General features: G+C 39.4%; 1 protein-coding gene across 2 annotated transcripts in view; it reads left to right on the top strand.

The window, feature by feature from the left end:
* The window catches only part of EYA2 (EYA transcriptional coactivator and phosphatase 2), a 116,145-nt gene extending 105,356 nt beyond the window's left edge, over positions 1 to 10,789 (top strand). For both annotated transcript variants that reach the window (XM_075176447.1, XM_075176446.1), the window contains 6 exons: positions 2,116 to 2,174; positions 3,329 to 3,489; positions 6,291 to 6,405; positions 6,705 to 6,826; positions 7,328 to 7,428; positions 9,998 to 10,789. In XM_075176447.1, the coding sequence (XP_075032548.1) occupies positions 2,116 to 2,174; positions 3,329 to 3,489; positions 6,291 to 6,405; positions 6,705 to 6,826; positions 7,328 to 7,428; positions 9,998 to 10,078 (639 nt within the window). In that variant the 3' untranslated portion in view covers positions 10,079 to 10,789. The remainder of the gene's footprint in view (positions 1 to 2,115; positions 2,175 to 3,328; positions 3,490 to 6,290; positions 6,406 to 6,704; positions 6,827 to 7,327; positions 7,429 to 9,997) is intronic.
* Positions 10,790 to 14,297: the final 3,508 nt, after the last annotated feature.

Raw genomic sequence — 14,297 nt, 5'->3', positions numbered from 1 at the left:
AATTACCCTTGTTGGCAAGAATAACACAGGGATCTGGCTGCCAAGAGCACTCCCCAGAGTACACATGTGTCACTAGGATTGATGGTTATCTTCTGCAGCGTATTATTAAACAATTGCCTTTGATTCTGAGTGACATAAAGAGGAGAAATGATTTACATATAAATGGACAGAGGTGCAGTCTATTGGAGATTATAAACCCATGTACAATATAGATGCAGTATTCTCTCAAACTTCTAGATTAATTATCTCTATGTCATGTCCACCTCATCCTCCAGCCATTGGTTGGGGTGAGACATGCTAAAGGAATGAATATTTTCTGTGATGCAACTCACAAAAGTCAGTCATGACAAACACACCTAGATATGAGATTTTATACTTTATATAAGACATAATGTACTTTTTGCTATCATCACGGCCAGGGAGCAGTCATTATGCTGGTGCAAAGGATTACTAATAGTCCATTAACAGGTATGCATGAATTGTTCTTAGCCATCAATCAGGGTTGGTTGAAGATCACACATAATTTGGACTAAACTGGCCAATATGGCTTATTAAATTGCCACATAGATGTAGTGCAGTGGCCAAATTGGACACAAATCCACTTTGGTTGAGTTCTGTATATGATTGTATAGGCATATTTAGTCTATTAAAAGACAGATGGGGCCCCTCTGTCTGAAATGGATGATAACTAACAACAATAGCTTGTACTCAGCTGCAAAGCAAATGTAAGAATTTCAAGTTATGTCATGAGAACTTTTGGCTATATATTTTTGTATGTTTGTATCCGCTCTTTATTTTAGAGTTCCTCTAATTCAATTACATTTTCAGTATTTTTCTCCAATGAACATTTATCAGTATTTCTTACAGTATCAGAGTTGATACTCAAGCTCTAGTTTATAAACATGGCTTTACCAGACCGAACCACGAGATGTTTTCCCCCCAATCCTCCAGCCACACTGTACACATGAGAAATGACTCTGTCCAACCACATCCAGCGTTGTGTTTAACTTGGTAACGTGATAGGGCCAGTCGTGGGCTATGAGGTAGCGTCTCACCAAGTGTCATGGTATTCTATTAACCCGGATATGTGATAGCTAGTGTTGTCGCACGTTAGTATGTTCAACAATTCAATTGAAAATGAGAAAAGCAGATTGCTGTCCACACAAATACCTTTCCCTTTACATAATGCAGCCAGGAAAATGGTGCATATGCCAGAGCTGTATAAAGAGCCCACAGCTCCAATCAGTTAGCGGTTGACTTCCCGCCGGACTCAGTGACCATATGTGTTTCAGAGATACCCGTTGTTTATTACACATGTCAATTTCTACGTGCTTTTATTTAACAATTGTCTCTTTTGTCATTTTTATATTAATTACACCATTATGTCTTTAACCTATTTTTGTCTTTGTAAAATCTTGTTTTCACTGTACATACTTTTTTTCTAATGATACAGAAAATTGTAGTTTTGAGTTAAGGTAAAACGGCTGAAGTCTCCTAAAATCTTCCAAGGCCCCCTTGGGAGTAGGGGAACATGTATCACCACAATCTGAAAAAAGTGATTTTGCTTAAATACAACTCTGAATGCTGTTTTCCAAGTGCATAAATATGGTTACACATGTTCCCATGTAATAATATCTGCTTCCTCTTTTACTATAATTTTTTTAAGATAATCTAGCATTACGTGGTCAAATCTTTAGATTTCTCATACTTAAGCCTTTATTTTTAACAAGACATTATACAAAATTACTATTATAATTAATAAAAATATAAATGTATGATTTGTAGCTAATTAAAGCAAACCTTAGCGAGCAAGAGAATATTTTGCCATTATGTAATAATGGCGGTTTCTGTTGCATATGAGCTCAATTGAGCGCTATCAGCTCTGATTTGTACTAATAAATATGCAAATAAATGAAGTAGTTTTTTACTGATTTTTTTTCAGTGCATGGATGTTAGGATTATTTTGTTTATATGGACATAGACGTATAATTTGCACAAATGTGTGATCATGTTTCTTTATCACTCTCTATTCAGGATACAATTATTATATATACATATTGCTAATATATATTAATAGACATGTATTATATTTAATTTGTCGCCTCCTATTTCCAGGAATGTGACCAGATACATATAGATGATGTCTCTTCGGATGACAATGGACAAGATTTGAGGTGAGAGACTTAAATATAATAGTAATGCTTCCTTATGCTTCATTATTAAAAATAACATCTTCAATTGTTTGCAAATAAATCAGCGTCCAGAAATAAGTTCCCTAAAAGAAATGACATTTCCTAAACATGCAAACAAATTTTTCCACCAATTCATATAAAACAGGTTGATTTTCTTTACTATTGAAAAAATAGGATGCAGTTTTGGGTTATTATATCACACAGATAGTTTCATAGATGTTGCTGCAAAGATGTCTGTGTGAATGTGTTATGTTTTATATATTGTCACTCACACTCATTCTAAATCTCGCATTATGTCTTTCCTGAAATGTTACGGCATTGACCCACTTTCCTTGTCACATTTCCAACATTATTCTTATTTTTGATCACTTGTTTTATTCAAAAGCTAAAATAATAATTGGCAAATTCCTGGACAGAACAATGGCTGTTAAGGGTCTACATATATCTCTTCTTTCTTCGGCCTGTGACTATAGTGCTACATCCCGCCTATGATATATGCTCTGTGGCGTGCTTGCACCACAGGTTGACATATGCAGTCATTTGATGCATTTGTTGCTCGCCTGTTTTGCCTTTTGAATTATTTTATTGATTTCTCGACCCTGGAGTAGGGGATTCCAACCACTGCTGCCTTTTGCTGTTGATGTTTTTTCCCTCAGTGATATCACCTTAGATACTGTTCCTTGTGAAACCGTAGCAAGTTGAGTCTCTGTAGCTCCTGCCAAAAGCCTCCTAACAACCACCCATCTTTCAAAGTCACCGATGTATCCTCTTGTAGCCATGCTAGCCATAATTATAGGCAAGCAAGGCAGTCCAGCAATTTAATACCTGACCCTGACTATGGTGGGAAGTTGTTTGCTTAATGAATGCGTGAGTCACACTTGTGTGGGAGCCCGTGTTTTCAGTATGTTTAGTGACGCTCATTTACTCAGGTGTTTTCACTTTTTTTCAGTCCACTAACTGTACATCTGATTATAACTCATGTCGGTGAATTGTCATAGAGCTCCGGCTATGAGTGAGGTGTGATACCAGCATTGTTAGACCCTTGTTATCGTTCTAGATGGCGTTCAGAGAATGTGCATTCACTCTGTCTGGATTTTAATTGCACTAACACCCTCCCCCCCATTTTCTCTCCTCAGCACATATAACTTTTCTGCAGATGGTTTCCACAGTTCAGCTGCTGGAGCAAATCTCTGTCTAGGATCAGGGGTTCATGGGGGAGTTGACTGGATGAGGAAATTAGCGTTTCGCTACCGAAGAGTGAAGGAGATGTACAGCACCTACAAAAACAATGTCGGAGGTGGGTGTTATACAGAAATTGGCAGCAATGTTCTAAGAACCTATTTTAACTATGGTATATTTTCTCTTTGTGCCCTAGTTCACATGTTAGTCAATAATCTAACATCAGTCCTGGACCGGGGGTCTGCTTTTATAGTCTTCAGAGCCAGTCCATAAAGACCTGTATCAAGGCTGGACGCGGGTTTACTGGCAAGCTGAGGCAGCCTTCAGATAAACTTCAAACACCTTTAATGATGTCATATAATGTTTTAATGCTATCAGTCTGTGAGGCTCTTTTTGTGTTTTAGATAAATATTTAATGCTCCCTCTTTGAAAACCTTGGACAGGTGTAATTAGTCACCAGAGCAGAGAAGGGGAATAAGGATAGGAGATACCTAGTTGATATGTTTTATATTATCTCCAATATTCCTTAATTTCATTATATCCTTACCAAGAGGAAAACTGACTTTATATATTTTGGAATTTTGTTACAGTTTGCTTTGTCAATTATATAGTTCCTTAAAGGAAATTGACTGCTGTCAAGTAGTAATTACAGGACAGTACTCTTTAATTCATAGGAGACAATAGTTGTCTGAATATATTTACAATTTTACACTTGGACTGAAGTATGTGATTTTGACATTACATGATAATAAAATCTCTAATCACTGCCAACTACTCGTTGGTATCACTGCCGACTGGCTTAGAGCCGCATTGATTATATGTTTTATAACAGCTTTAGGGCCGCATTGGTTGTATATTATCAGGGGCAAACGCAGGATTTGTAGAGGGGGGTTTCCACACCACGTCGCCAGTGGGCGTGACCAGCATGCATAGGGACGTGGCTATAATTTTAGACAGTGCTTGGCTGCTCTCCAACACTTCTTATCCCCATAATATTCATGGGTAATGCTGCGTGCCCTACTGTTAGGTGCATGCAGCTCTCCCTTTTCAAGAAGAGCCGTGTGAAGCTGGGGCAAGGTCCAGTCACCTCAATTATACAGTGCCCCAGGCTTGGAGGGGGGGTTTCAGGCACTAGGAAACCCCCCTTTGGTTTGTCTATTATTATATCACTGCCAGCATCTCTTGGGTTATATATTATATCACTGCAGGCACAACAGGGGTTAAATTTTATGACTGCCGTCATCGTATGGGTTATATATTTTATCACTGGCATTGGTTATACATTATATAACTGACAGCTGTTGCAGCATAGCATTGGCTATATATATATATTACTTTTGGATGTTGCAGCACAACACTGGTTATATGTGATATCCCTGCCAGCTGCAGCAGCAAAGCATTGGTTATATATGATATTACTGCCAGCTGTTGCAGCAGAGCATTGGTTATAAACGATATTACTTCTGGCTGCTGCAGCACAGCGCTGGTTCTATATTATATCACTTGCAGCTATTGCAGCACAGCAATGGTTATATATTAAATCACTTGCAGCTATTGCAGCACAGCACTGGTTATATATTATATCACTTGCAGCTATTGCAGCATAGCAATGCTTATATATTATATCACTTGCAGCTATTGCAGCACAGCACTGGTTATATATTATATCACTTGCAGCTACTACAGCACAGCAATAGTTCTAAAAAAGGTGCACTATTTGTACTTTTTTATCTTTTTTACCACCACGAGCAAATTATACTTTATTAAATTATTTCATTTATTTCATCTAGTTTAAGTAAAGAAGGTAATTTTCCCTGTAATAAAATTAGGAACATGGAACATCTCTAAAGATTGACATTGTTTATACCAGCGAGTGATCGGCTTCAGTTTTACTATGTTTAATTGCTTTTGCCAACACTATAACTACTTTGCCAAAGCTCTAAAAGCTCCAGAAATACGTACAATGTAATTATTGTGTTTAATTGGTTCCATGTATTTTTATTTCACATATGTTGCAAACCTATGTAGATTTTATTTCATTTGTCTCTAGTACACATTAAACGCTGCATCTAATTGCCAAAAAGACAATTTAGTTGCTTCTTTGTGAAGTTTTTAGATTTGAAGGGCTATTATTTACAACAAAGGGTCATCTGCAAAAAAGAAATAAAATCTGAAGAATGATGGTTTTTATTAGGCTAGGGTGCAGGGGTTGGAGATTTCGCTGCTGGAAGCTATAAGTCCATTAGCAGGCAAAGAAGCGGTTGACGTCCATTAATTAGCATATTAAATGGCTTTTACCAAGATTTGCTGCGTTCATGGTGCTCTAAACGAGCATTACCACATGCACCAAGCTCTCGCCACTGCCCTGCTACAGGGATTATCCATCCCCCTTCAGTCTCATTTGTCTGTCTACATTTATTAACCCTTAACATCAACCTTTTATGTCTAACTTTACCACTACCTGAAGAACAATAGCTTGATTACTATTATAGAAGTAAAAAATGTTTGGAGAGTGTAAGATACTGCAGGCAAAGAAAATATTACCAATGTACCATATAGTCTAATGGAATTGCTCAGAAGACCGGGAGAGCCGCCAGTCTAAAGGGCCAGCTAGCTGTACATTTTTTTCTGTCTGAAATTCATGTAGCAAATGTTACTGGAATCCTCAGGTAAAATGATGTTGATATGTGATATTCTTTGACAGAATTAGGAAGAAAAATTGAGGCAGCTTTATGGCAGATGTCTGCTTGAAATAAAGTATCCTAGTGAGAGGGACACTGTAAGGCAAGCTGGGTGTGCACACATCATTATATAAAAAGTTATAAAGGGTATTTACAAGTTGCAGAATCTATTTGATTTTATTAACTTGGTTACATTGTGGTAATTATGGTTTAAAATGCCATTTTTCTGTCATCTTAGGTTTAATAGGTGCCCCCAAGAGAGAAACATGGCTCCAGCTACGGGCAGAAATGGAGGCCCTGACTGATCTATGGCTGACACACGCTCTCAAGGCCCTGAATCTCATACATTCAAGGTGAGCAGGATTGAGCCCTGAAAAACTATACACATCTATAGCATGCAGTCATAATAATATGTTATGCTGTAGGATAGTGTTAGGCAACCCGTGACCCTACAGCTCTCGTGTAACTCGTGCAAGTCTCCGTATGCCAAAGGATGGCGGAGCCACAAGTTTCTTACTTCTGCTGTACAAGCATAATTACTGAGGCCTGATTTAGTTCAGGCAATTATGTTCTGTCATGGGACTTGGTATTGTAGGTTTGAAGATATTATATTTTGGAATGACTTTACATCTATTTTGTTTCTTATTTTCAGGCCAAACTGTGTGAATGTGCTAGTCACCACTACCCAGCTCATACCGGCCATTGCCAAAGTTTTGCTGTACGGCCTGGGCGCCGTCTTTCCCATCGAAAATATTTACAGTGCAACAAAGACAGGTAAGGGGTGTGTCATTCACATTCAGCCACCCATGGTGACAGATAAAGGGAGACAGTACATATACTGATAGGTCATCTCCGAAAAACATATGATGTCAGTAGAGAAAAAGTATAGAAACTAAGGGGCAGAAAAAAGTTAAACTTGCACCCTCTGCTTGTTCTACACCTGGGTTTGCATATCACGGGAAGTGCCCCTGTACTATCCAGCAGCCGCTGTGCTGTCAAAGAAGCGTCCGCGGCGGTGCTGTATTGTATACAGCACAGCCGCGGACGCTTCTTTGACAGCGCCGTGGCTTCTGGATAGTACAGTTCTGCCGCGCGGGCGCATGCTCTCGCCTTTCTTTTGCTTTTGTTTGGGGAAGGGAACCCCCCCTTAAAAATCCTGCGTGCGCCCCTGAGTGTGTATAACCTGAGCTGGTGTGATAGCCCTGATTCTCTGGTTTCTGTGCATTTAGAAATAGTTCCATAGTTCCACAAATGCTGAAATATCTGTCTGTGCAGGGAAGGAGTGCTGCTTCGAGAGGATAATGCAGAGATTTGGAAGAAAAGCAGTGTATGTTGTAATTGGAGATGGTGCAGAAGAGGAACAGGCAGCAAAAAAGGTAATTTTCACCCACGTGATCTTGTGTAGCGATAAACTTTCATTTCTAACCTCCGCCTGAAACATAATTATTTGGTGCCTTCTGTTGTAAAAAGTAGCAGTTCCAGAAGCATCCTGAGTAATTTCCTCCAGCAAATCCCTCTACTTTCCTTGTGCTGTCCCCTGATAACGTCCGTTTCCTACATAGCCATTCCCAGAATAGAACAGGTACTTTTCACAGTGTCCCAAAACACAACTTACCCCTCTCCTCCCAAAAAAACATTATTATTATTAAACACGTACAAGAGTCGGTATTACTACAAACATTATGGCAGCTCCCCCTGGCATGATTAAACTACACTGATGTGTTCTGTTACTGCTCCCCACACGCATCACAACACATTGAATTGCTACATTATTGAGCAACATCAAAGTTCACTTCTCTTTCTGGCTGGGGATGTTTGGTTTTATTAAACAATATATTATGACCTATAGACCTTGAACCCTATTTGTAATTTTATTAGTAATATGGATTCAACCAGCCCCTCCAGTTTAGCTGCATTCTGTTAGTATATTGCTGAGAGTGGAGAGGATATGCCGGCTTCCTATCATTCTACAAAGTGACATTTTTGGCCATCATTTTATTTATTTTTATTTTTCAATATTGCATCCTTTTTATGTTCTCACCAAGCAGTGCTGGTTCCTGCCTGTATCACTTTCTGTAACCTCAGAGTGACATATCAAAATATATTCTGCAATTTGACCGTTAATAATATTAAGGTTTATTGCCTTAAATATGCTCATTTAAAGACTTCTTGCTATTTTCTCTGCTCTTCCATCAATGCCAAACATTAATCACCTGTCTATGACTCTGACACCTGAGTCCAGAATCCAAATAATATTGCTTTCTCCTAGATAACTCTCCCCTATTTCAGCAGTCTATTAAAGGAGATATTCTGGTATAGTAATTAAATTATTAAACTATTAACGTAAATAGCCTATGGGCTAGATTTACTAAACTGCGGGTTTGAAAAAGTGGAGATGTTGCCTATAGCAACCAAACACATTATAGCTATCATTTATTTAGTACATTCTACAAAGTGACAGCTAGAATCTGATTGGTTGCTATAGTCAACATCTCCACTTTTTCAAACCCGCAGTTTAGTAAATATACCCCTATGACTTTTCTTGTTCCCTGTAGGTCAGGCTGGTTCAGAAATAATCATTTTATTAACTAAGAAATATTTTCTTTTGGTGTCAGGGTCTCAACCATTTGCTTTGGTTATGTACATGGGCTGGCTGGGATGGGGGGGGGGGGCAGGGTGGCATCTGCCCCCCCGGGCCGATCTTTTAGTGGGCTAACTTGGGCTGGGTCACTGAGCCACCTGCATTTGTTTCCATTTAAAATGTTCTTTATAGGCTGCTGAGTCGAGTCTTGCCTCCCCGGGCTAAAATTTGCCAGCCCTCCCCTGGTCATGTAACTTATTATTTCACCATATACAAAAGTAGACCTAACTGTTCTGCTGTGAAAAGTGAAATTGTGCCTACATTTCCATTAACTGGGAAAACAGATGTTTCTCCAGACCCATAATACACTGCCACATATACCCCTATTCTAAATATAACGATAACTAGAAAAACTTTTTTTCCACCATTTTTAAGAACATTTCCAGAATCCTCCACTTTTCTAGAATATCTTCCATATAGTAAAATATTACGGGCCTGAGTCATTAAGGAAAGTAAGGCAAAAAAAGGAGTAAATATTCTCTGGGACAAACCATGTTACAGTGCAAGGGGAGCAAATTAGTTTATTATTTTGCACATAAGATAAATACTGGCTGCTTTTTCATCTAGCACACAAATACTTGATAGCTTTATTTTTACACTGAAATACATGCCCTACCCCAACTATAAATTTACCATCACATTTTAAATTTACCTCCCCCTCTAGTGCAACATGGTTTTGCCCAGGTGCAAAGTTACTCCTTTTATATGCTTTGCTCTCCTTAATGACTAAGGCCCTACATGTGTTTTTAATCTCTGCTGTAACAACTTTTTATTTAACAAAGAATTTACAAATAATGAATATATCTCTGACATAAATAGGACAGAAGTGTTTTTTTTAAATAGTTTGTTGAAGTGTTCTTTCATTACATCCAAAATGATTTGTATTTCCTTTGTTAAAAGTAGAAGTTGAATATTATTATGAGCTACTTCTAATAACGTTTAGCAGCCTTTAAAATAAAATGTTTCAATCTACCAATTATTTTCATTGTGAAGTATGTGACCATACAGGAAAAGTATGTAGAGTGAAAATTTAGCAGAAAAGTCACAAACAGCGTAAATGACAGTGAATATCATGCTAATAAAAGATTCTAGGAAGAAGTATTGGAATTCTTTAGGAAGAGACATTTGACAATTTCTCTGGGTGAATTAATACTGCAAAATGATCCATTGTGTTACTGTAGTTCAGTATTAGATGCCTTAACATGCATTCATTAGAGAGATAATCATTCATTCCTATCTTGCTTATGTCTAATCGATGTGCCAATCATGAATTTTATTCCTGACATGTTTGCCTTTCCTAACAGCACAACATGCCATTTTGGCGAATCTCCTGCCATGCTGACCTGGAGGCCTTACAACATGCTCTGGAGCTGGAGTACTTGTAGCACGCTCTCCTCGCGGATCTCCACCGGGCGCTCAAACACGTCAGCTGACTGCAGATGGCCAGCACAGGAGCCCGGGGGCATTCCTATCTAAAATAGCCCAGGACAACACATCTATGTCCATTTGACGGGCACGGCCTGTCTGGTGTCACCCCATTGGATCCTGCAGTTGATTATTTAATTAAATGCTTATAGTTAAACCCGGACTAAAAGTGGGCTGTTTCTTTGCCACTCGGACTACTTATAAGCACAAAGAGACTTGATTTCACGGGTCAGACTTGTTACAGATTTGACGAGGAAAGGCCACTTTGATTGATTCACTCTACTACTCAATTACCTTTCATAGGACATGATTATGGACAGAGGAGTCAAACAGCTGATTTTTTTGTATTTTTTTTGTCTAATTTATGGACTTGTCTCATTTTTTTTGTCCTGTTATTCCGCCCCTTTTACCTGTCAGATGGGGCGGACAGGTGTACATGGATCTTATTTAATAAATCTTTTCTTCATGGCAAGAACTGAGATTAGCTGCATTATGTACATTAGTTCTGGTTGATGATTATAATTCATACTTGTATAGATGGTATGTGGACTCCGCATGTGTCTGCGCTGTGCCTTATGCGACCATCTCTGTTTTTTATCTATAAAAGCAGTATGTTGTCATGAATGAAAGGCATTAAATAAAAAACTATGTTTACATTTTGGGGGAAGTTACACCTGCTTTGTGTCCTTATATTTACATCCATGTATTGTGAGGCTACATCAAAATCTGTTTCAAAATAATGTAATAGTTCCAGGAATGTATGCAACTACATAGCATCTACTATATCATACAATCAATATATTTTATCAGTCGAACACAAATGATAAATGTACCACTTGCCTAGCTGTCTATTTGATTCTCCAATGCATGGGGAGAACCTTGCAGGTACACCATGCCAGTCAAATTATACAAAAGGAAGAGATGCTTAAAGGGTCACTCCTTCCAATATAAATGCCTTAGTTAAAATTGTATTTATATGCTTCTTTATATAGTGCCACTGTTTACAGAGCTCTTTACAGAGAAATATAGTATAGTACAATTAACTGCTCCTATAAGTAAGTGCAGTAGATGGCCGTGTTTGGCTAAAGTAGTTGCCATGCACGTCTGGTACTGAGTATCTGAATGCTTCATTCATTACATATGACTTTAGGTTGGATTTAAGCTATACATATATAAGTATACACACAGTTCTATGCAAAAATGTAGACACCCCTGGTCAAATTGCATGATTCACTGAATCAGTGAAGCAAAGTTAATCTGCAGGGTACAAATTTAAACTGGAAACTGTGCAGATTCTTAAGCTTTCACTTATGTAAGTACTGCATGGTCAATTTTGAGATATGTTTTGGAGCATTGCCATGCTGAACTATCCGACCTCTTTCAGTTTCTGTATTTTCACTGACTAAGCATCATTAACATCTAAGATTTGTTGACCACTGACTGTCACTCAACCCCAAAGTACAATAGATGCTCCACCATTTTTAATGGTTGGCAAGATGTTTTGTTCTTCACTGTTTTACTTCAGACATTGTCTGGTGTATTGAAGTCATAGGAAAGGTTTCCTTCAGACAGCTCTACCATGCAGATAATGTTTGTGTAAGCAATGATGTTCTATGTATATGGAGAACACTATTCCCATGTCAGCTAATCCTTTCTGCAAGTCCTGTACAGTGATATATGGATTATGCTTTTATATCTAACCAGCAGCTTTACCAGAGATTGGTTTGGGTCTTCCAGCCTTGCCTTGTCTTTTACAGTTCTCCTTAACTTCCATTTTTAATGATATATCTGACAGTGGAAATTAGATATTTTTTAAAAAGGCTTTCCCTGTTTTGTAACAGTCAATCAGCTTTGTTTTCAAGTCCTCAGTTAGCTGGAGCCTATGGTTGCTGAGAGTGGGTCCAATATTTTGAAAGGTTAGAAGGAACACAACATTCACTTTGAGTCTGGAATTGTCTTCCTCAATATGAGGTCTAATTAATCGTCCAGATATTGAGGCTTTAACAAGAGAAAGAATTAACATGAAATTTGACCAAGGGTGCTCGAATGTGTGTCTGTATTTGAGTGAGTATGTGTATGTATATATATATATATATATGTATGTGTATATATATATATATATATATATATATAATATATATTGTCACAGATTTGTTAGAACTGAAGGTTTACCTGCTGGAACTAGCGCTGCTAAGCTAGGAGGCGCAGAGTCTAACTCGCCTCTGGTCTTCACTAGGGACCACCGCAAGGGAGTTTGGGGTTCGCTGCAAGTGATGTGCAGGTCGCGGCCCTCCCAGTTAGCGACCAGCAAAGTAACTGAAATGTTGTGCAATTTAGGTACCGAAGGAGCAGACAAAAACATAGACAGGAAGCCAGGGATCAAACCAGGAGATGTATGCAAACCAAAGGGAGATCCAAAAGCAGAGTCAGGCAGAACCAAGTGAAAGTCCAGGAAGCCAGGCATGATGGTAGGAAGCAAACGAGAGCTGGAGCATATGGAGACCTAGATACTCTGGCAGAGCCAACTTTAAATAGTATATGGTGACTCCTGATTGATGGCAGTGGGATTGGCAGTCAGGAACAGCTGACCACCGGCAGGAAAAGACAGCAAGTGTCCTGTCGCCTAGCAACAGAAACGCAATCGTACTGTGCATGCGCCCGCAATGCTGGGCCCAGAGAACAGGAAGAAGCATTCCATTGTCAAGCAAGGGGACACGCTAGCGGGGGAAATACCTAATGTGCGTGTGGTGATGGCACCTGACAGTAACCCCCCTCTCCACTGGAAGATGCATTCTTCAAGGTTCTTTAAGAAAACAAGCCAGAAGATGAGGAGCATGGAGGTCTTCCTCATACACCCACGACCTCTCTTCGGGACCAAAGCCCTTTCAACGGACCAATTATTGGGAACATCCCTGCAAGTTGTGAGCATTTGGGATGTGACCAATCTTGTACTTGCTGCCAGCTGCAATCAAAATGGGCTCCGGACGACAGGATGTGCGAGAGAATTTATTGAGAATCAGCGATTTTGAGCAAGAAAACATAAAACGTGTTGTGGATCTTTAGAGAGGGAGGACTGAGCCTGTATGTTACGGGATTGATGATCTGAATCACTAGAAAAGGCCTAATAAAACATGGGGCCAATTTAATAAAGGGCACCCGAAAACGGAGGCTCTGTTTGGAGAGCCACACCCTATCCCCAAGGTGGAGATTGGGGACCAACTTACGCTGATGGTCAGCAGAGTGTTTGTACTGCTGGGAGGATTTCAATAGATTTTCCTTAGTTGAGGCCCAAACATAAGCAAAACCTCATACCAGACAGTGGGTAGCAGAAACCGTAGGTGCTGGAGGAGGCGAGAAGTCGGGTGGGATGGGGTGGGCATCATAGACTTTGAAGAAATGGGAGGAGCCAGAAGAATCATGGATATGATTATTATGGGCGAACTCGATCCATGGGAGTAAATCGCTCCAATCAGTCTGATTACCGGAGGAAAAGCAGCGGAGAAATAATTCAAGATCTTAGTTTACACACTCCGTCTGGCCATTGTTCTGCAGATGATAGCCAGAGGAGAACTTTAGATCAACCACCAAGTCTTTACAGAAGGCTCTCCAAAATCATGATATGAACTGCACCCCACGATCAGATATTATTTTTTGCGGACAACCATAGAGCCGAAAAACTTCCTTAATAAAAACTTGTGCAAGCTTGGAGGGAGAGGAAAGACCTTTCAACAGGACAAAGTGAGTCATCTTCGAGAATCTGTTCACAATTACCCAAATAGTGTTAAAACAACCACTAGGAGGTAAGTCAGTGATAAAGTCTATGGAAAGGCTAACCCAAGGATGCTCAGGGATGGGCAGAGGCAAGAGTAGACCTGCGGGAGGATGCCTTGGGATCTTGTTCTAAGCACACAGTTTACAGGAAGTGACAAATTCTTTGAGATATGCCTGAAGAGTAGACCACCAATAGCGCTGGGACAAAAAGAGAATGTCTTCTAAAAACCAGCATGGCCAGCAAATTTGGTAGCATGGGCCCAGCGGAGTGCTTTGAGCAAAGATGAGGATCAAGATAAGAACATCCGACTGGAGGTGTCCTAGAGAAAGACCTAATTAGGGCAATAATGCTGGAGGGTTCAAGTATGTGACAAGGTTCAGAGGAAGGAACTAAATTAGTCTCCTCAA

This window comes from Mixophyes fleayi, chromosome 6 (genome assembly GCF_038048845.1).
Source record: "Mixophyes fleayi isolate aMixFle1 chromosome 6, aMixFle1.hap1, whole genome shotgun sequence".
Lineage (NCBI taxonomy): Eukaryota > Metazoa > Chordata > Amphibia > Anura > Limnodynastidae > Mixophyes > Mixophyes fleayi.
This window is presented reverse-complemented; position numbering and strand designations above follow the sequence as displayed.